Consider the following 21,917-nt stretch of genomic DNA (forward strand, 5'->3'; position numbering starts at 1 on the left):
CAAGCGAATTGGCGGTGTAACGGTCATACCGTGAATCCCGGTCGTTCTATCACTGCTAACAGACGTCGGTGTTCCTCTTCTGGCGAGCCTCGTCTCTTCGCGGCCATCTTCCTTACTCTATGGACGATCCAACCTCCGCCTCCCTTATTTCTCACCGCGCGGTCACCCCCTTTTCATGGTTCCGTCGTCTTTCGAAAAAGCAGCCTGCCCGCGTATAGACGCCGAGAGGACAGGCTTGCTTAATGGCGACGATTACTCAACGGATCGAATGAGCCGCGGCCTCGTGCCCGACGTCGACCGTAACGAAATACCAAAATAACGTCACCAATAAATATACCGAGTGCGGTGTAACCGTGGAGGTTGGGAAACCGCCTCGTTCATTTTCTGTGTACCGTTCCCGGTCTGCCAGTGTGCCGATGCCCGCCCGTCTGACAAACGGCTCCAGAATTAACCGTCGAGTCCCTCACAAAACTGGCTTCCTTATACGTCTACGAAAGACGGGAACCGCGTTTGAAGCGCTACATCGCGTTACGTTTTACAAGTAACTCTGTCAACTTGTGCATCAGCCGAGTTAATGAATATTCCCAAAGTTTCGAAGATTCTACATAAATTTTACGCCCGTCTACTTTATCCGATGTTCTATCCCTTCGAACTTATCGTCATCGACGAATTCCTTCTAAATCAGAAGAGCAACGAGCAAGAGGAACGCAGTTTCGCAAGTTTACAGACGTAACCATAAAGCTGTTGTCGGCGGGCAGCGTTGCGACGCTGAAATAATACAAACAAGCAGAGAAGGAGAATGTCGAGGGGATAGGTGCGAGAACGTGGCCGGGGTCGAGAGCGATAGGACTTCGGCGAGCATAAATTACCGCTTCGCCCGCTCCAACCCCGCAAGAAGTGAGTTATTTGCGTGTGACTGATGGAACGCGCCAGCTGAGGAAAGACATCGAGTAAACAGCCGTTGCGTCCTTCATTTTTTCGCTTCTTATCTCGATAACCGAGGATAGTTGTCAAAAGGTCTCGTTTCGTTATGCACTCGCGTGAACCGCCATCTTGACACGCGATTCTTGAAGCAACAATCGCGCGAGAGCCATCGGATCGCATTCCAGAATTGAAATTTTTGAAAACTAAGATGACAGTAAGAATAAAAAAAGATAAACGTTTGGAAAGAGGTAAGGGTGTCGCTCGGAGATCCAAAGGGTGCAACGATACCGTCACGCGATCGCCCCAGAAGGACGACGCACGCGATAAGAGGTAATTGTCGCTGCTGCGAGAACGGCGAATAAGTTGTAATTTAGTCGTACGATTACGTTGAAAGTTGAGGCAAACTCGAAGATTGCTTCCTGTTGGAAAAAGTACACAAAGGGGGAAATGCACACCTCCAACGAAACACGAAATCGTCGTTTCGATCCGACGATGCCTATCGATCGTTCGAGCGGAAGCAACGTTTGTTTGTCTACGAAGAAGAAACGACTATGACGATCGTAACGACGAAAAGAGTTGACGGGTGAAAAAAGGTCGTCCCTATGAACGTTTACGAGCGACATTAGACGACTACTTGTTTCTCTTGCTTCTTCTGCAAACACTCCGAAAGTTGATATAACGACGATAAAACGAGGCGAGATTTTATGGCTCTCAAGGCGTTAGGACAGAGGAAGTTGTTAACCAGACGACCAGACACCGAGCCTCGTCGATGACACTCCTGCGTCGAGAAGATAGTTATATTTTTCTCTAAACGATCGGTTTAAAAGATACTCGTATATCCGTGGAAATCACTTTTCCATGAAGATCTAAATTGAAAACGCATCGCTTCTCGTCTTCGTGAAATCGCATACTGCTAAAGGAAACGCCATAAATACAGTGCTTCTCGAATTCCTGAAAAACAAGTTGAAATATCTCATCGGCGAAGGATCCTGGACGAGTGTAATTGCCGTTAATTCATCACCATCAATTAGACTGCTCCCGTTGATAAAAGTCCTTTCATCAATCCATCCCGGGCGCATAATCGTTTCTTTATTTTCTTTTCTTCTGGCAAACGGAACAAGATAATTCGTTGGGAGGGCGCACGCGCCCGTAGGTGCCTCGGACGCCTCGGGGCGGCCTGGCCTGTCCGCGGAAATCGTCTCATTTCTCCAAAGAAATGTATGCCAACCGGTTCGTAAGTTAATGATCCCATTAATTAGTTTCGTTTCGTTAAGCGAGGCACGAAATCTTGTCGTTGCGCGAGAGGGAATTAAGCGAAATAATTAGACAAATTAGGACAGGCGGCAGGGGTGGCTGGCTGAGGGGATCATTTATCATTAGGATCCACTATTAATTCCTCGTTAATTCCTCCTTTCCTCGTCAAGCAAGATAAACGAGTGGCTCGACGGTCTCGTAACGTTGCTCTCTCGCGAGAAGGGCCCTGAGAGTCCCCGCCAACCTGAATGGAGCATCGCGAGAGGCCAGACGAAGAGGGAAGATAGTACAAGCGAGCAAGACGAGGGTAAGAAAAGAAATGAAAAGAAAAGAGGAAGAAAAAAAAAATAAGAAAGAATCGCGCACGGCGAAAGAGATACGAGACCGATAAAACGTTGATTGCATTGAAAAAAAGGGTACAATGATAAATGCCGTGGAATATAATGGAGAAAACACAACGGGCGCCTACCTGCTAGGCGTACTCGCGAGCAAGACGAAGTGGACTCGAGAGAATATGAGCCAGCAGGCAAGTAATTGGAAGATGGCGGGAAGATTCGTTTTAAAGGAGGATGTTAAATAAAAAAAAATTGATATTAAATTGTTCACCCCACCGTATCGATTTCACCTACGCACCTGCTTTCGTAAAAATGAAAAGCAAAAATAAAGGAATTTCTCGAACCGACTTAATTGGGAGAGCAAAGTTTTTCTAAGCAGCCGATAAACGCATGGAAAGAGAAGAGAGACAGAGAAGCTGAAGCGGAGTGCAACGAGGGGGGAAAAAAGTTTTTCGCTTGAAACGAGCAAAAAGGTGAAAGAGGCCGACAGAGAGGACACAGGTGGTTATTATGCCATCGATGGCACAGGTGAGAGCTGTTTGTTTTAAGGTCCGAGAGAAAACCGAGGCCCCCACGTTCTCAAACACATCTTCGAGTGGCTCTCGACGGGACGTCCGATACTCTCTTCTCAGCAAGGACCATTGTAATACGGTACGTCCCTGAAGAGCTCGTGGCCACTCTCGAGAGGCCTTGATGTTTTGCCGGTCCTCTCGAGATTCTCGAAAAAAGAAGAGCATCGCCAACCCTCGAGGAGTGTATCCGTCCACACTGCATGCATGGCCTTCTAAGGATTTCCATACGTGTTCCTACGGAGGAAACACGAACCGCGTATGTATTGCCATGGAAATAAACGAGCCAGCCTCGAGTACCGTTAACGAACGCGATCTCCTCTTAACAACGATCCACTCGAACCGACTGTCTAGTTTAGCGAAATGTATTTCAAAATTCCAGCGATATTAACAAATGGCCAATCTTTGCGACGCGACGTTTCAACTTCGCTTTAGGCAATTCTCAAACCGTACCAATTCCAGTTGACCTGAATTAATGAAAAAATTATACGTTGTAATGAAGAAATCTTTTTAACGCAAAGAGGTCTGAAGATTTCCATCGACGTGCGCGCAGCAATTATAAACCGCTAACGACCGTAATTAGAACTGTCGTTACTTTTATTAAGCGAGCAACGACGACCGTGACGGCGATAAATCATACCGTGAACGTGTATAAATTGCCCACGTCGCTGCGGAATAATGACTTGTTGGGAACGTCGGTTTATCCGTGTTTTACCCTCGTGAAAGAGAGAGGGCGACGAGGAAGGTATATTTAAAAATCCACGATGGATGACAATTTACTTAAACAGTTGAAGAAAAATAGTGGGAATTTTGGTGATATTTCATATAGAAATATATACGCACAGCGTCTAGTTTTGTTGGCCGACATACGAGCAGCCGTCCATTGATAAAATCTACGGACGGATGAACGCATCGCGTCGCGTCGCGTGTTCACGCCAGCTAGAATTATCGAGCAGATGCGAACGGGTTGCCGCGGACTGGTCGCTTCTTTCTCCGGCGTGCTAGCAGCAACATACGCGTCTTGTATAACGCGCTGGTACGTATGCTCGATCCGAATGAGAGCAGGCCGTACGTCGAGTTGCTGATGTGGCGAGACTAACCGATGCACGGCTCGTTGCCGCTGTCACCGAGCTACTATCTCACTCGTTGGCCCCGCGTTAAGCTCCGCGACGCTTCGTTTGCGTGTGCACACGTTCGCGCGCCTCTTCCAGCCGAGATCCCTCCGAGGATCCGCGCCACCCTCGTAAGACACGGCCGGCACGTCGCGCCAACAACCGAGTATTTATTAAGCACCGCCATCGCGTTGACAGTTATGACGCGCGATTCGCCTTTACTTCTTCCGGTGGTATCGACACCGCCAGCATTTTTTTTTTTTTCAGAATTTTCATCAATAAAGCGAGAAGAATTGTAAGAAAATGAAACAGGGCATCTGGAGAACGTCACTCGTCGTCGCTGTTAGGGGTGCCACGGTTCACGAGGATTTTTGCAACGGATAAAGATACTCCCAGAATCGAAAGTCCACCCTTTCGCGATCGGTAGTTTATCATATGTCAGAGAGAAGTTGGTGGTTACTTAGAAAGGGTTGCACCTGCCTCCGCGACGTTAAAGAGCACAGTCAAAGATAAACGGGAAGCATTAAGTCTCGAGCATTAATTATCAATTCCTAGTGCGCACCGGTCAAGATTAATAAAGTGTAGGCAAACTTTGAACGGTAAGCTTCGTCTTGGGTGTTCTCTGAGCACAGCTTCTTAGCCAGACGTCTGGAGACGACTACAGATTGTATATTTTCGTAAATCGACTGTGCGTAACGAATTGACCGAATGGCACGAAGGCACGTCTACTTAGGTGCACCCCCTTGTTTTCTCAGGGGTCGTTTTCTTGCTCGAGAAGACACTCGAAAAACAGTCGAACTCGAACGTTCGCACGATAAACTTCTTTGCGTTATTATAAAACCATCCTCGTCTGTTCACCCAGGAAAAAAGGAAAGCTTGGTCAATTTAACGTCGACCAGATTTTCCGGATTTTCCGCTGTTCCTCTCGTCATTCGAATCACTCGAACCTCTCGAAACCCAAGTGACTTTCTCGCTTTCTCCTTGTCTGCTGTTATTCCATCGCTTGGCGTTATTATTAGGGTCGCATCCGTGACTACAAATAATGTCCCCGGCGTTGAGTGACGCGCGCCACGCCGGGAAACACCGAGAGGATGCATTCGGAATGATCCGCGATGCTTAGACCTCGTTGCGTTCTATTTACGGCGCGTTCTCGGTACAATACCCCGCGATGATTAATCTAAGCTTGCCTCGATTAAGCGTAAAGAAAGAACTTAATCGCTGTCCTTATTTGTTCTTCTTCTTCGCGGTTACAGGGAGAGGAGGAAAATCGCGAAGAGGATTGGAGAGGAGGCGCGCCGCAGGGGTGCTTCGTGTCCCGCAGCTGTGCTCCGCACGAACGCCAACGAATGCGCGCGATGTGTCACGGAATTAATTGGATGCCCGTTAAATCCGAAGGCGTTAACTTTCGCGTATACGTTTCTTTATCGCCTTCGTTTATACGTTTTAATAACGCGTCACCGAATGAAATAAGCGCGTACCGCGACCGCCGCCGCTGTTTCTCGACCTCGACGACCCGGGCCACGTTTTATAACCGCGTCATTAACCGAGAGGACTTTTAATAATTGTCGTTGCGGGGCGAAAACGAAAACCAGTTGTGCCTTCCTGACCCGAAGAAGGCACGGTAACCTTGGCGTTACCGTTTCTAGCTCTCGAAAATTGAAACTTTCGAAGAAATTCTAGGGACGTAACGAATCCAAGGGTTATCTGATGAAAGCGAGGAATAAGTAGGGTCGATAGGAAGCTCCTAAACGCGGTTATTGAGATTCTCGCAACGACGAAGGCGAAGAAGAGGAACGACGAGGAGAGGAATGGGAAGAGTAGAACCAGGTGCCCATCCGTTTGTTAAGCACCGAGTTGGCCACACAGAGGCAGGGGCCCCGGGCGCAAAAAGATGCGTGTGGCATCCGCGGTGGCTCATTAACCGAGCTGCCTCTAAATTGGCCTCGCGGCAGCTCCGTAGCTACTTCTTAAGCAACCCGTGGAATATTTATGCCCGCCGCGTGGCCGAGCCTCGGTCAACCTATCGCTTTCCTTCGTCTACCCTAGCCGAAAGTGACGATACTTCTTCAACCTTCTATCGTCTCAACAATGACGACTGGCTATCTGGGTAATCAATGAAACTTCCCAGGTACTAAAAGAAACGTAAGACGATTTGGCTCGAATCCGCGGTTGCTTCACCGAACAATTTCGCTTGCCAAAGAGACGCGTCGAGTCTTGAGAAAGACGAAACGAAGGAAAAGAGGTAGAGGAAGAGAAGCGGAGGGCGTGCTAGGAGAGTGGTTTACTGCGGTTCCAGCAAATCGTAAATATCGCGAGCCGGCATGCGCGGGATCGGCCTAGCTAGAGGCATAAGTTAGCTTCGCCATCGTCTAAGGTAAACGTATCGGCCACGGCGAACTGGCGAGTGACTTTTTCAAGCGTGGCTCGTGTTCCTGATTTACGGAGCGGTGCCCTGGCCAGCCAGGTAGGTATGCGCACGAATAAACGTACACGTACCAGCACGCGGAAGGTGGACTCGCGGCGAGGATGCCGGTCGCCGCAGCGTAACGCGACTTTAACGGGACACGGACCGTCGCGACGCTTATAATATAATAGCTCAGCCACTTGTAAATCGCTTAAAGGATCGGCTCTTATAATCTCGATATCGCTCGTGACCATTCTAACGGATCTGCCCGGGCAGTTATTCCGAGGCGCGGTGCACGCGGTGCAGAAGACACGATCGAGACACCGCGATAAGGATCGAGGGGACGGAACTCTGATCGATATGCAAACATCTTCTTCGTAGTGAAATTCAGCTCGATTCCGGAATACTCGGCGAGCGATAAGCATCGGGGATCGCACGAAACCGGAGATCCTAACCGCGTCGCGGACAAGCGTCTCTCGTCGCGATCCAAAGGTTACTCGCGAACGATGCCGTGGGAAAAATTTCAACACGTAATGGTTCCTCGATGCCGCGAGGTGTGTTCCTCGACCCCTTCCATGCGACGATAATCAGAAATTAATTACAAAGTTCGATCGATTAAGAAATCAATTATCTAAGATTATCCAGACACCATGGCGAAGGTGTTTTTACTTTCAAACTTTGAAAGCACGATATCACTGGCGGCTATGAGATCAACCGATCGGGTAATCGTTTTCTCCCCCTCAGTCGTAAAAAGTCCATATCCAACAGATTCTCACGTATACGGTTAAACGATTTCAAATTTACACGACCATCTCGTGAAACGCATAGTTTCCGCGCGAGACCACGCGAAGAGCGCGATCAAACGCCTGCGGCTAAGCGAAGGATGCTTACAAAGTGATAAGTTGTACCTGCGTGCATCCTTCGATTCGCCGATTCCTAATTACGATATTACCCTGCCCTGCCGGCGTTACGGATAGCAAGCAACGAGTCACGTAACACGCGTACAAACACGGTAAAAGGTAGCAAATTGGCGAGGACTCGGGGAAGAAAAAGAAAAAAAAACACGTTACCCTTTGAAATAATCCTTCGTGCTCGCTGCGAGGAATCCAACATCCGGATGTAATTGAGCCTATGACTAAATAACCGGCTTGCAATAGTAATCTCTGTTTACGCCACGGGGATAGAAATGAAATGCTTGCGAGTTTTCTCGCGATCGCTCGAGGCGTCGATGGAAACGATCGTAATCCAGGCCCAATTTGGCAGGAAATCGCGTGCCGTTGCCCGCACGAAGACCATAGTCCGCCCAGAGGAACGTAGAATGTTGTAATTGGCGGCAGAAGGTACCACGGGTCCCCGATGTCCTCCCCTGATATCCTTCTCTTTCTTCCCATTCATTTTTAGGGACAACGTGTTATTCGGACTTTTTGCAAACACTCCGCTTCATTATTCTTTTTTTTCTCTTTTCTCTTGTTAACACTGTATACACGTCTCTTGTTCTTCGATTAAAATTAAACGACCGTTCCGAGGATTCATTTTCAAACACACAGCGACGTTTTCTGTATGCAACACTATGCATTCTGTATGCAATTGCAGTCTTTTAACTGAACGCAGGGTGCGAGCAGTGCAGCTGCTGGTTATCACTGCACGAGTGCAATCTATGACGAGCGGTGCATAGGGAAAGGGATCGTTAATGGGGCAGTTTTGCACCCAGTGTCTGACGTATATATACGTCATTGATTATCAGCTGCTAACCCTTCCGTTGTACTCGTACGGAGTATCCCATTTCAATTTAGATGTTAAAAAAAAAAACACATGAACCACGTAACACTCCATAGAGTAAAAGAGCTCTCGTTTCGCCGAATATTTCGTTTACAGTTTCGTTTACAATCCATGGAACGAGGCGAATAATTTTTAAGCAATCCAGCCGAAATTGAATGGCCCACGAGGAGGCAACTAATTGATCTACCCCCGTGCAATTTCGTTGTCGAACGGATGGGGGGGTGGTCGTTCTTGCGTTGACGGGGGATGCGGTTCTGCTCTGGTGCACACATGCGAGGCACATTGCGCGAATAGATGGCGTGTACGATCGGCCACGGACGGGTCTATCGTTCTTGGCTCTGTGTTAAACGTATAACTCGTTCGCGTGGCGCCCTGGCTTGACATGTTTTGATACAAATTAAGCGGAGAGCCCGTAGAGGCCGGGGAGCCGGTGATAGAGTGGCTCGAGGCGCCAGCTTCCCATCGTGGATATATATTTTCTCCGGGCGTGATTAGTTAAACGTCGTTAGGATAACGCGTGACAGCCGTCCCCGCGAAGGGACCGCCGAAACCTGGAAGCGATTTATAAGTCCCAACGACATCCTCGGGACTTCTCGGATTGCCAGCGAGACGCACAGCGACCGAGAGTCTTCCCCTTCGTTCTTTTCCTTTCTTATTTTTTTTTCCCCCCTTGCTCTTCCCTACGCCAACCCTCGAACCGAAATATTTCACGACGAATCACTCGTCGTTCGAGCTCTAATTGACCGTCTACTACGAACGACGCCGTAAACAAGCGCCGAATAACTGGGCGACGCGGATTCCAAGTCGGAATTTTGTCGTCGGTAAAACTCGACAGTTTGCTACTACAGTGTGAATCCAATCGAAGATCGTTCATTTATGTATTCTTACAAGTTGGTAAGAAAAGGAACACTCACGGAAGTAGCAAATTTCCTGCGGAAAAGGGAGAGGCAGGGAGGAGCAGAAGGACGCCAGCTAGTCGTCGAGGCGTTGCTGCCGATCAATCACGAGGACTCGTCGATCCAGCCAGCCCCCTTTGGTCCTTCCCGGTTTCTCTACGCTAGATAAATGACGGAACGGCGACTGCGCGTAGACCCCCTTTACGACCTCTCGTCTTCTCACGTATCCACGCCGATGTAACGAACCTCGAAACGTAACACCGTCCTCCGTACTCTATACCGTTCAACCAGACGACTCCGATGTGTGGTCAATGTTTAGGCTTGACAGCCCAGTGTCCTGCGACTTGACCTCTTTTGTTCGCGCTCTCAGCCACGCCGATCTTCAACGACTTTCAGCTTGCGGAAACATGCGTTCGGCATGTGTTGCGACACGCTTTTCATTCAAACCCTGTTCCTCGATATTGAACAGACACCAGGAACGCTCGTATTTCTAACGATTCTTGGATTTTTCTTGTTTAAGGAGAAACAGGGTTCGGACAGTACGACGGAAAGAATAGAGATATGGAACAATGGCAGAGCTGTTTGTTTAGTTACTCGAAGAACGAAACTTATTCGGTCGTTCGAACACGTGTTTCCTAGTGAACGTCGAAAATAGGCAGCTCTACTATTACAAGGATACATGATTTTTATTTCTTTTAGTAAGCATATTTACACGCGAGCTGTTGGAGTCCTGTTACACGAAAACATAACCTTTCGAACCGGACACTTTCGACCGGTGGAGCCGAGTGACGATAATCTGGCGCTAAACTGGCTGGCGTCTACGTCGGTGTCGGATAAACGTTTAACAATCTCCAGAGTCCGACCCGGATACACCCGTCATCCGACACCCGAACTTGCACGTCTGTACGTTTGATAATTAGGAGGTGCCATCTGAGAATCCTGAATTCGCGCTATCCCTGTCAACATTTCTGTCCACGTCTAATTTCACGAATAATATTCAATTATCCGAAATAGAAAGGGAATGAATTTTTCCGACGTTGGAATAAAAAGAAGCCAGTCTGGCAGAGAGCCACGACAGCCATTCGTCGCTACACGTTCGAAGGACCTATTTGTGGGGCTTCGAGAAAGGGAGGCGTTGCCGTGGCTGCAAACGGAATCGAGTTAACTAATGTAAGAATGGGTCGTAGGAAGCCCGGCAACGATTCCAGGCTACGGAAATGTCTCCCGTAAACTACTAATCACCATAAACCACCGGGATACACGTGTTACGAATTCTCGGTGTAGAGGAATCACCGTGCTTTGCGTCTAACTCCACCCAGCATTTGTTGCTCTCCCGGGAAAACCTCAGAACATTTACCTCCGGGTTCCTCCACCTCTTCCGCCCGCCTTGTTCCTTCGTGTTCCATCTTTCGATCTCGTTCCTCGTTGCTCGTACACCGTTCAACGAATCGTTTAAAAGTTTTCCCTCTGCTAAACTGGGCCCCGAATGATCTGTTCTCCGTCAATTGAGGATTCATTTATACAGATCGATATCTAAACATCGTCGTTGATTTCTTCGCGGTTTAGAAGAAGAAGAAGCGCGGTTTAATTCAACCCAGTCCCCCCGAATCGGCTACAATTTACAATGGTCCGTGTTCGCGAAACCGAGACTGAACCACGTGCGATTGATCGCGCGTTGCTCGTTCCTCGGTTGCTCCATCCTGCCCATAATTCCCGGCTAATCTATAGCGAACGGTTCACCGCGTCGGTGCATAATAATTTCCGAAACGGATCTTTCGGCGCGCGTGTATCTCATCCGTTTCTTTTTCTCCGCGAAGTCGCTTGTCGGCACCGTGGTACCGTCTTGCTATCACGATAATTCCGACTAATCTATCGGCGGTGTCGATAGGCAATCGATCGCGGGGACGAGGAGGAAGAGGGGATCCCGTTGCAACTGCAGCCGCCCCGCTGTGGAGAGTTTAGGGGAACAAACACGCCCACGAGGTAACGCATCCTCCTAAGTCGTCGACACACGGTACCAAGGCACAAGACACCGTCTTTCAGAGGCGAGACGAGCAGGAGGGTGTACAGGAGGAGACATTCGTCTCGCATTAGCATATACACGAGGAACCAGAGAAGCGCAGCGAAAGAGAAAAGAGAGACGGAAGATCTATCCGCTTTACGGGTGGAGCCTCTTCTCCTCCCATTCTCTTCCTCTCGAACTCTACGGTCCCACGGAACGATAAGTCTTAGACGAGATCGTTATTATTCGCGGTTGCGAGATTCCCGTAGCTTTCACATCCACCTGCCGTCGATTACAGCCGATCTCCGTCGCGTACTCTTGCGAAAACGTGTTCCAATTCGACCAGCGATCTATCCAGCTGCAAAAATGTCAACTCGCCTCTAACTCTGATGTTTCCGAAACAACATACATTTACATGGGTGGTAGCATGCACTTTGCGTACTTCATTGGGAGAAACGTTCTTTCTAAACGACTCCTCGAATGTTTCCGGAGCATTGTTCGGAACGCGAAGAAGAAGAAGAAGAGGCGATCGTAAAAGTCTCGTGTATCTTTGAAATGGTCACAAAAAATCGGTACGAGCGTGTATATCTTGACGACACGTGCTCGGCTGTGAACCGTTCGTAGGAAAGCGTCAGAAAGCTCAATGGGACGCGTATTATCGCGTCAATAATGTTTACACCCGGCAAACGGCCGTAGTCGAGATAAACGACTTAAGCGACACGATAAGTACCACAGTTCGACGAGTCGTTCTCCTTTTTAATTAACACCTTCTGTACCGGAAGATAACGCGAGAGTCGAGGACGATAAGAGCTTCTTTTCGTATGAGAGCTACTTCGATGATCACGAGGAAAGAAAAAAAAGGGGGTTGTTCGATGAAAAATCGCCGAATGCATTCCGCGATCGAACCACCTGCTGCCGTTAAACACGATCGATTTATCCTTGACTAACGCGCTCGGCAATTCGGCAAAAGTAGCGGAGATTTTTTATTAATAACGCTGTATTAATCCTGGCTCGATGAAAACGAGCTCCGAGAGGATCAGTTCTCTGCTGACGGCGAGAGGAGTGGATATGATAAACCATCGGATAAGAATCGAGAGACACGAGAGGAGGAAAGACACGATTGAAAGGAAGAAAGAAAGGATAGATGGAAGGAGAACGTAGTCGGCCAAATTAAATCCTCGGACGTCGAAGCTATAGCGGACCGTTTGCTCCGTAGGATCGGAGCAAAAGGATGGAGAAAAAAAATTTTACGAGGGTCTAACGGGTGGGTTGGGTCGTTCGGTGTATACGAGGAGGTATATCCAGCCGCATCCGGACCCATGGACCGTCCGACGATGTACAACGTCCAAGAGCCAGGGTCCCATGCTGCAGCATCGGGACCTGCGAACCTTCTGGCGCCGTATTCGGCACAAAGTCACCGGCATCTATCGCTCTCTTTATCCGTCTTCTCCCCTTTTTCCCCTAGCCACCAAGCGAAAGCTGTTAAAGTTATATTGCCGGGCGTTAAAGCAACGCAAACGCCGCAAAAACAATACGACTTTATTGCTTTGACTGGCAACCAGGAGAAGTGGCGAGCTTCGAACGGTTCTGCTGCTCTTTCGCGCTATTTACCCAACCGACGCGACAGACTAGCGTTCGTCGAAAGACTAGTGACACTTTTACGAAGGTACTTGCAAAAATGTCATCGCAGAGAATTTCGCGACAATATTACGGAGGATGGAGATTCGTTTCGCGCGACTTCTATCAGGGATGACGCGTTCAATTTAACCCAAGGAACTCGTTCACGATTCGTCATTCGGACCATCGAAAGGGTTAATATTTCAACAGGGAATCCTTCTTACCCCGCGACCGGCAGACTAATAGCTGTCAGTAGGATACAGGTAAGATTCGTACGCGTGTATGGGTGTCCCTTCTGCCTGACGCCCACGTTTCCTCGGTTTCGGGGACCCGCGGGTCCCCGAAATATATGAGCCAGCGGCCACGTTGGTACCGTCGAACCGGTATACGCGCTCCGACCCCGCCGTTTTTGACAACAATTTCCACTTAGTGCCTCCGCGCGACATTCGAGCCCCGACTCGATTCCCGGCCAACTCGGCCCGTCACGGCTCCGATGTCCCGGATATATTTCGGTCGGAACAACGAAATTTTTTTGAAACGCCGCGCCGACAGAACAACATCCAACCTTTTCCTCCTCGTCGTTTCGTCGTCCCTTCGTTCAGCCTCTGTGTAACGCCGTTTAAACGTTTACATCGTCCGTGAATCGAGACAAGACGGCCATTTGCCTCGCCCTTAGGATATATACAGTACGGTGGGTGTTCGGCCGCGAGCCCGGCGAGATTTATGGCGACGAAAAAAATCGCTGCCCGTGCACCGCCTATCTGTTCATGATAAATACTCCGAGGAGGGCAGAGTTTACTTACCGATTCGCACAACCATACGAAGATTTCAACCGGGGATTAGATAACACTCGAATAGCTTTCTTTTGCCACGGAATTGTACCTTTCCGCGGTGAAATACTGCTTCCGCTCAAACTAATTATCCCGCGACAAATTCTCCTCCATACGACAAAATTCTTCTTTCAATATTCGCAATTAAAATCGCAATTATTTAGATTATAATAAAATTTCGGATTCCACCGTACGAAGGGTTACAACGACCTTACCGTGCCGGGTTAGTCGTCACCATTCAAGCGACGACGATTCATTGAGAAGGCGTCGTGGCCGCGTGAATGGGCGACTCGGCGCGACGAATTATGCGAGCACCGGCCAAGATGTTTATCGTCCGAATGAATTGAAGAGCGTAGACGAGAAGAGACCAAGTGCTCGGGGGTGCGGCGAACAGTTAACCGTGGGGTGGCGTGAAGTTTCGTCAAAGGTGTTGACACAAGGGGAACGCCGCGGGTGGAGGCGTTGCTACAAGCCGGCCTCATTCACACCTCCGCCTCTCTCGTTTCCTCTCCTCGATACCAGTAGAACAGACCGTGAACAGAGAGCTTTACCTCTCTCCTAGCTAGATCCAATCGACATTTCCATCGACACGAGATATTGGTTTATAACGTGGAACCGACACACCTGACAATGTTCCTTTGTTCGAAAGAATTTTTAACGTGCAATCGAGAAACGTTTATAGAAGCTAATTTTCCTTGTATTATTAGCGAAAAAATGAATGATTCCCAGGAATAAGAGGAACGATACGAATCTTTCGAAAAGGTTGCCTCATTATCAGACATTAAGATCGTTCGGAATTGTCGATCGATAAAATTAGTCGTATTTGTATGCTCATCCAGCGAGTAAGGTGTGGGCCAGAAAGAGGGCTGAAGGGTGAGTAGGTGGAGCGGAATAGGACCACCCAGCCCGTGTCGGCAGCGTTAGTGTTAGCATAACGCGTGGGCGCCATTCTTTTCTCCTTATACCTCTTTACCCTCCTCTTACATCCCTTTCCGGGTCGGCATAAGTCGTGAACGTCACCGTGGTTCTGTCCGTGCACGGCACTACCAGGGACGGCCATTTCGAAAATGGCGCCCAAGGTGAGGTGTCCTTTCTTTTCCAAGCAATAAACCACGCTGAAAACGACCAACAACCGATCTTGCCCCTTTCTACAATCTCCATCGTTCCGACTTCTTCCATTCTTTTATTTCGCAATTTTCCCTTCTATAACGTAAATTTCTGTGCTAAGAATGAACGGTTTGAAAAACATAAAAATTTCGTTCCACGACGAAAGCCGAGCCTGAGGGATGGCATCCAAACGAGCCATTAGAAGTGCAGCAAGATTTTCAAGAGGGATCATTAATAAACTGCCGAGTCAGCGTGTAACCGATACGCCATTGTCTCGTCGGATGAATGAATTAACCTCGTTCATCCAGCCAGGACGATGGATTCTCAGAGACGAGAAGAAGAGACGCGAGCATCGTCACGGAAGATCCGACGTCTGCTTTTCATATCGAACTTCCTTTCGGCAAAGCGATACCCTTCGAACCTCGACGAGAGCTTATGAATAATTCCAAAGGACGCGGCGAATAATCGATAATTTTCTGAAGAAACGCGTCAGCCTGTGTCAGAGTGCAACATTTCCCTTCAGAAGTGTAAAAAGAAACTTTTTAATACTCGCACAAGATCCAGCGGAGAATCGTTGAATCTTTCCCTTGAAAACTAAAGATCTTCGAATGTCTTTCAGCTGTCGAAATTTCCACGGCACGCGATCGATACGTTAATTAATATTTAGATTCGATCGGGAGCGCAAGTAGGTACTTAATGTCGCGAGGGTAGCGATACCTGTGGCGACATAGCAGTTGATAACTCCGCGTAAACTGGTAATAGGAAGCGTCGTAACCGGGCGCGATTTCATTCGCAGCCTGTCCAGCCCGTTAAAGCTCGTAGGAGGATCATCTTAACGACCATCTAGATAGGCGACGGTGAAATGATCTGTAAGAAAACCGGTGGCGAGTGGTATCCTCCGGCGGCCATTAATCAAAGGACAGCAGCGCTAATGAACCTGCTGGAATCGCGGGCCGGGGAACCGTTTCTGTTCGCTTCGCCTCTCCATCGTCCCCTTACAACCCCGTCGGAGAAGAAGAAAAAATAAGAGAGAGAAGGAGAAAGCATCATTCTCGGAGACCGTCTACGGAGTCAGTCTTTGAATCCACGAAAGCCCTCGGGGCAAACGAATCAACGAGCAAACAAATGAACGAACGAGAGAGGGTTGCTCTCTTTCTCTTCTCTGCACTCGAATGATCGAGCTGCTTACCAGAGGAAAGTTTGCCCTACCGAACAGCCGCCGGCATCGTCTTCGACGCCAACAAATGGAACGGATATTACGAACGTTTACGCGAGAAAGTTGCTGAACCGCTCGACCGGAGAAAATGATTGTTTCCAGCCCAGAAGTCTACGGAATCGCCTGATGTTGTTTCACTGGAGAGATAAGCACCGATGGTGAGGAAACGTTTAGGAAGCCTTGTGTACCGATTGTTTGTAAAACCCTACGATATTCGAGGAAAAAATAATTGTTCGAAAAGAAACAAGAATTGCAAGCGTGTCTTCTTTCTTGCGTATCGATTGCTCGTATACAAGTTGAATTCCGATCGAAAAGTTGGGAATATCGAAAACACGTAACACAGCTCGTCGAACGTGCGCTTCAATTATACCGGAGCAACGCGCATAGACGATAAGTTGTAGCGGCAATTTGCCTTGTGTTATTTCCACTATTGTTTCCTCCAACCCTCCCGCTTTTTCCCCCCCGTTCGCCTGCATCCCAATTATTCGGCGCCCCGGGCCGTTCGATCTCGCCATTATCGGATGACACGGACCCGCGCTTTTATGTTTAATTGATATTTTTCGTAATTCCCCCGGAATCCAATACAGAAACGCTCCAACGAACAGATATAATCCCAGGCACGACATTGCTCTCGTTAAAATATTTCCGATCGAAAATATTGCGGAACAGCCCTCGAGTACAAGGCTGTACAAAAGTTTTCTCCAGATATTTTTCTCGTTTAAAATAATTAAGAAACGAGTGAATTTAACGATGACATAAAACTTTAGAATTTTTACTCTTGAAAATTTTGGGAGAAGAAGGAGATGCAGGCTGATCTTCTTTTCGTTACACGGCTATAAACAAGGACCGTCGTAAAAGCTCGTAAACGAGATAATATCTTGAAAAAAAAAAGAGGAAAAAAATGTTTCGCCTCGCTCTCACCCGTTCCGACTGTTGGTGGCGTGTCCATGTCGAGTTTCCCTTGCGAAAGGCGGTCGCATTTTTCCGTCCACCCTTTTGTTCTCGATTTATCGGGACACGATGTCGAGAGCTATACGAGCGAACCCCACCGCCGCGACCGTCGAAAATGTTCCACGAAATTAAATGAACAATTCGTTACGAAGAGCAACAATGGTTCCGCGTTGAAATGGCCCTTTTCCTCCCTACGGGGTCAGCATTTCGTTCGCTAACTCTATTAATTAATCCGTATTTATTCATCTCTCGAGAGGCGTTTCAAACTTTCTTAACCAATATCGGTTACAGGAACATTTACCGCGATAAATCTGTAAATTTTCCAACAAAATTGCCACGATTTTATATTAAATCCGTATAAACCCGACAGGGTAATTGCGAGGGTATCGGTTTCAAGTAGAGCTTTGGCAAACGTAGGATTAGCCCGGCATGGGGTAAGTCCGTGTGAATCGCCGTGAAAATTCGTGAAATCGAGCCTCTGACCGGGCAGCAAGGCCCAAACCAAGATACGATCTCTTCTTAACGATCGTTTAACGACGACCATGGGGTTCGAGCAGTGGCGCCAGGCCCCTGGCGTTGCGGTGAGCGTAACACGGAGCCAGAAAAGCGCTAATAAATTTTCCAAACTCGGTATTTCCTGCCGTATATCCCGACCGTTTTTAAGACCGCTGCGAAAAAATATTAGCAGTAAATTTTCTCAGCTAGACTAATTCCTCCTGTCGTTCGAATTCCTTCGTTCACCCTTCGAAAAAACCATGCTTTTTAATTTAACGTTAATTAACGGCGCTAACAAGGCGCGTTAAAGAGGCAGGCTACCGTTCTCTAATCGGCGTTAATCCGTTCTTTAAAAGGACTAATTAAAGAATAAATTATCCGGTCGTTGGTTCACGGATAGATTCAATCGAGCGACGATAATCCTCGATTTACAATGCTCGATTAGCCGGGTCGGTACATTAGCACCGCGTACAAATTGAAAACTTGCATTACCTTCGACATGATTTACGATTCACCCATCAGAGATGGTCGCGTTTGTTATTCCCCGTCGACTGTTGCGTAGCCGTAAAAGACACGGTTCTTGTGTCCTCTTCGTACCTGCGCAATCGACCCTTACTCGAGGGGGAGCTTAAAGAAGCGGAAGTGGGCTCCAAGTGAGGCAAGGGAGAAAACGGTTCGGGACAGGTTATGGTTGGCCAAGTATAGCAGCGGCTCGTTAACGTAAGACAACCGAGGCGATAGCGATCGGCTAATCTTCGCCGAGGCGAGCCTGTCTAGCCTCAGCGTTTTTGTGCGTCTCGGGCAGAAACGCTTCGTGAGCAGATTATCCGGCCCGACGTTCTAAGAAGAGCGCATATGTTGGGGACAATTAGAGACTGCCAGGACAAACCCGGCTAATTCCATTCGTTCGTTCGTTCGTTCGTTCGATTCGTTTGCCACGCTGAGAATCAAACGTGTTTCGACGATGTGGGCTCGTAATTATTCCTGACGACTCTGGCTAATCATGGTTGCAAAGCAGGCGTACGTAGAGCAGGTTCGTAAGAGAGTGATCGACCGACACGATTGTGACTTTAATCGTCGTTAGAATAGAACCGACCTTTACATACGAGGATAATTGTAATAGAAAGAATGTCTGATTTTTTTTTAGGATCGTGTAATTCAACGAGTCAGAAAGTTTTCGTGTTCCGCAATCGACTCCCTTTAACGAGCAAATCGTCTTCAAACAAAACCTCAACCTTCAACCTGGTGTAATATCCTAAGCCGTGCTGCTTACTTAAATCCTTTTCCACAAATATTTGTGAGACCTTTCCCTGCTTTATCCATGAATCACGTGCCGAAGTATAACCTTCCCGAAGCTTAACCCGTAGTATTACCCTGGCTCAGATAAGCATCCAGGATGAAAATTGTGGATACCTTGTGCAGGCAAGCTTTCAAGGTAAAATTCTTCCCGAAAATCTGTCTCATTTTTTCGCATCGCGTCCTCTAATTACCCTGAACAGTAGGCGTACGAAGTAACCAGGAGGAAGCCGAAAATGGCGTGGTGGTCGTGTAATTAAAGCCTAAACTCGATTTAGCACGAGAACGACGAGTAGCAAAGGTAGACTCGGTGCTAAAGGCTGCCGGTACAAATGACAAAAACCGCGGACGGTGACACTGAAATATCAACGTCGACTCGCGAATTCATCAGCTCCTTTCCTCGTGAATGTCGCCGCGTCTACTTTCTCCGAGAGAATTCGTCAGCAACGTTTACATACTCCCTCGGTCACGGACCGTGATTTTCTCGGCTGTTGGAAACTAGATAAACGATTCAACGTCCTTTGTTCGATCCTATCAGTCGCTAATAAAATAAAACACGTTCGTAATCCTGTTAACAATGGAGTAATTAAAAGGATTTAAAGAAAACCGATAGGAGAAGCCATTTTGTCGTCGGTCATGAAAATGGTAGATTTCACGAGAGGAAGAGTCGAGTTTCGACGGGTTCTCCGCATCCTCGATCGCGCGGCTGGTTCAAGCGGGCGTAGCGTGTACGAACTACAAACAATGGCTTTCTTTCCACGCGAAAAACGTGATACAACTGTAAAGTAACAAATATCTCGGCGTAGATCGACACGCAATCCGTCCGTCTGCTTAGGACATACACCACACCACTGGCTTCTTCCACACGCGTGCACGCCAGCACACCATCGAATCGTGTGTCGTACCTTGGATCCCACGTTTACGTATGTACGTTGTTCACGAACCAACAGCTTTTCCTCTCTTAGACCGTTTAGTTATATGCGGGCGGGCTGGCCGTGCTCGGTTCTTTACGAATTCAACGAGACCGGAGAGACGCACGGTGGGTCCTGTATTTAACCATTTAGTCGCCTGCTGAATCTCCATAATGAGACTCGCCCGACCGCTAATTGCACCGCTTAATTGCTAATTCGCGCTTTACAGGACGGACCGAGAGATACGAGTTGTTGCGTCCATGTTGGAAAGCTGATTCAGAGAATCTTTCTCTTGAATGACGGTGATATTAATTGAACACATTGTAAGCGAAAGAGTACATCTTACAGCGTGTTACGTCTGAATATAACAAGTAGATTTCGTGGCTAAATAACGATCTTTCCGCGCGGACAATTTCATACGCGTGAATCGTGAAGCGAACGGGACAGGCAAGGGGACGGTGAAACGAACAGGAAAGGGACACATCGCTCGATAATCGGACGTTACATGCGAGCATAATTATCGGAATACGGGTAGCACGGGTATTTTATGAATTTTAAAGTGTACAGCTGTTGTCACGCACCGATACGAGCGGCGAGCGTAAAGGCAGGCAGGCCTGCCACTCTCGATGCCGTAGCTCGCATTTGCAGCTCGTTTGTTTGACAACCAGTCGCTAACTGATACAACGTAACGAAGAGGACGAGGGTAGCGAGAGAAGAGGGGTTGCACTTGCTTCGAGTGCCCATTCGATTCTCTCTACGCTATACGTCGAAGAAACCGGCCGAGTTGCCGAACGGAAAGGGCGTACCGGATGTTTCAGCTCGCCACTTTAAGGGACATGTGGCCGGACAGATAGCCATCGGTCTTGAAGCTAATTAGCGGTGCACAGTGCGAACAAGCAGTCACCGATCCAACCACCGTGTATACGTAAACGCGTGTATTCCGAGCGACGGCAAACGCCCTTCCGACTTTCTTTTTTCTCCTTTTTCTTTATTCCTCTTCTTATTGCTCCTTTGGCAGGGAATACGTTCGAGTACGTAGAAAACGGGCCCCAGGATCGACGAGCAAGCGTCACGAACGATTTCGCGACCAGATACCAGGCCGACGTTTCGTCGTTCCACCATCCTCGTTATTACACGCATAATTTCTCCGAAGCTCCTCGCTCAAGGCGCGGCGAAATTACGGATAAACGAGGATCGACCGACTCGCGATGGTACGTGTCCACTCGCACACGATTTACCTGCACCTGAAACGCGACATCAATCACCGGGAAGCGAGTTGTATCAGTCACGGGCCGTGTACCAGGAGATTCTTCGAATGAATTGCAACTTGAAACTTCCGCGAAGATCGTTCGACCAGCGCGTGATCATTTTTGTTACGCGCACCCCTAGAGAAACATTACCGATAGCGAAGAATTTCCGAGACCGAAGAAACTGTGAAATCCTAGAAGGTTACTAGAGAAGTGAAAGCTGGGTATCCTGAAGAACAAGGAAGAACCGACCGCGACGAGCTCGAGAGAAGATGCCGAAGGAAGATGACGCCAGGTTGGCGCAGTCGATCTGCGACACCCTGGCTTGCTCCATAAAATCTCTACCTTCCTGATCCGTTATCAGCTCCCAAACTTCCTCGCTGTCTCCTTACACGCGATGGAAACAGAACTAGGCGAAGATGAAGAAAGTTGGAAGGTTGGAACTGGCAGGCAAATAGCTTATCCGAAGGATAAAACGTTGAAAGGGCAGCGTTCAGATGAGCGTGAAACGAGCCAGTGCTAATTACCGACAGACTCGGCGTACGTAATAATCGCGAGCAAGGCTGAAAATATATTTCTCAGTGGCTTCAAAGCGGGCAGGAGGCACAAAGGGGCGACAGGTCGTTTGGCCGGTCTCTCGGTCGAGGATAAATGATCAGCCGCGAGGCTGAATTCGAGGCTGAACCGAACACGGTCTAACGTTCTTCTACTGCTACCGTCTTCTCCCGGGGCCATCGCCCAATATAATAAGAAGGCAATTACGAAGGGAAACGAGACACCTATAAATAGGCGAGGAAAGGCTAGTCTCGAAAACAGAAAGAAACATCGTCGAGCGAACAGGATGAGAAGGAGAGGAGGCGGAAGAAGGAACGGTTAATTTGTTGTGTATCAGCAGCACCGGCAGCTACGAAAGACAAACTCTCGCGAATACATCGGTCCTTTCTCTCAGAAAATAACTAGAGATAATTACGA

The 21,917-nt window shown here is 48.3% G+C and overlaps 1 protein-coding gene across 9 annotated transcripts in view; it reads right to left on the minus strand.

Moving 5' to 3' along the window:
• The window catches only part of LOC114872288 (ankyrin repeat domain-containing protein SOWAHC), a 93,390-nt gene that overhangs the window by 47,861 nt on the left and 23,612 nt on the right, over positions 1 to 21,917 (minus strand). The window contains exon 9 of one of the 9 annotated variants that reach the window (XM_029179359.2): positions 19,242 to 19,244. The exons of the other annotated variants lie outside the window; for them this stretch is intronic. Coding sequence (XP_029035192.2) covers positions 19,242 to 19,244 — 3 coding nt within the window. The remainder of the gene's footprint in view (positions 1 to 19,241; positions 19,245 to 21,917) is intronic. 9 annotated transcript variants of the gene reach the window in all.

Source organism: Osmia bicornis, chromosome 5, assembly GCF_907164935.1.
Source record: "Osmia bicornis bicornis chromosome 5, iOsmBic2.1, whole genome shotgun sequence".
Lineage (NCBI taxonomy): Eukaryota > Metazoa > Arthropoda > Insecta > Hymenoptera > Megachilidae > Osmia > Osmia bicornis.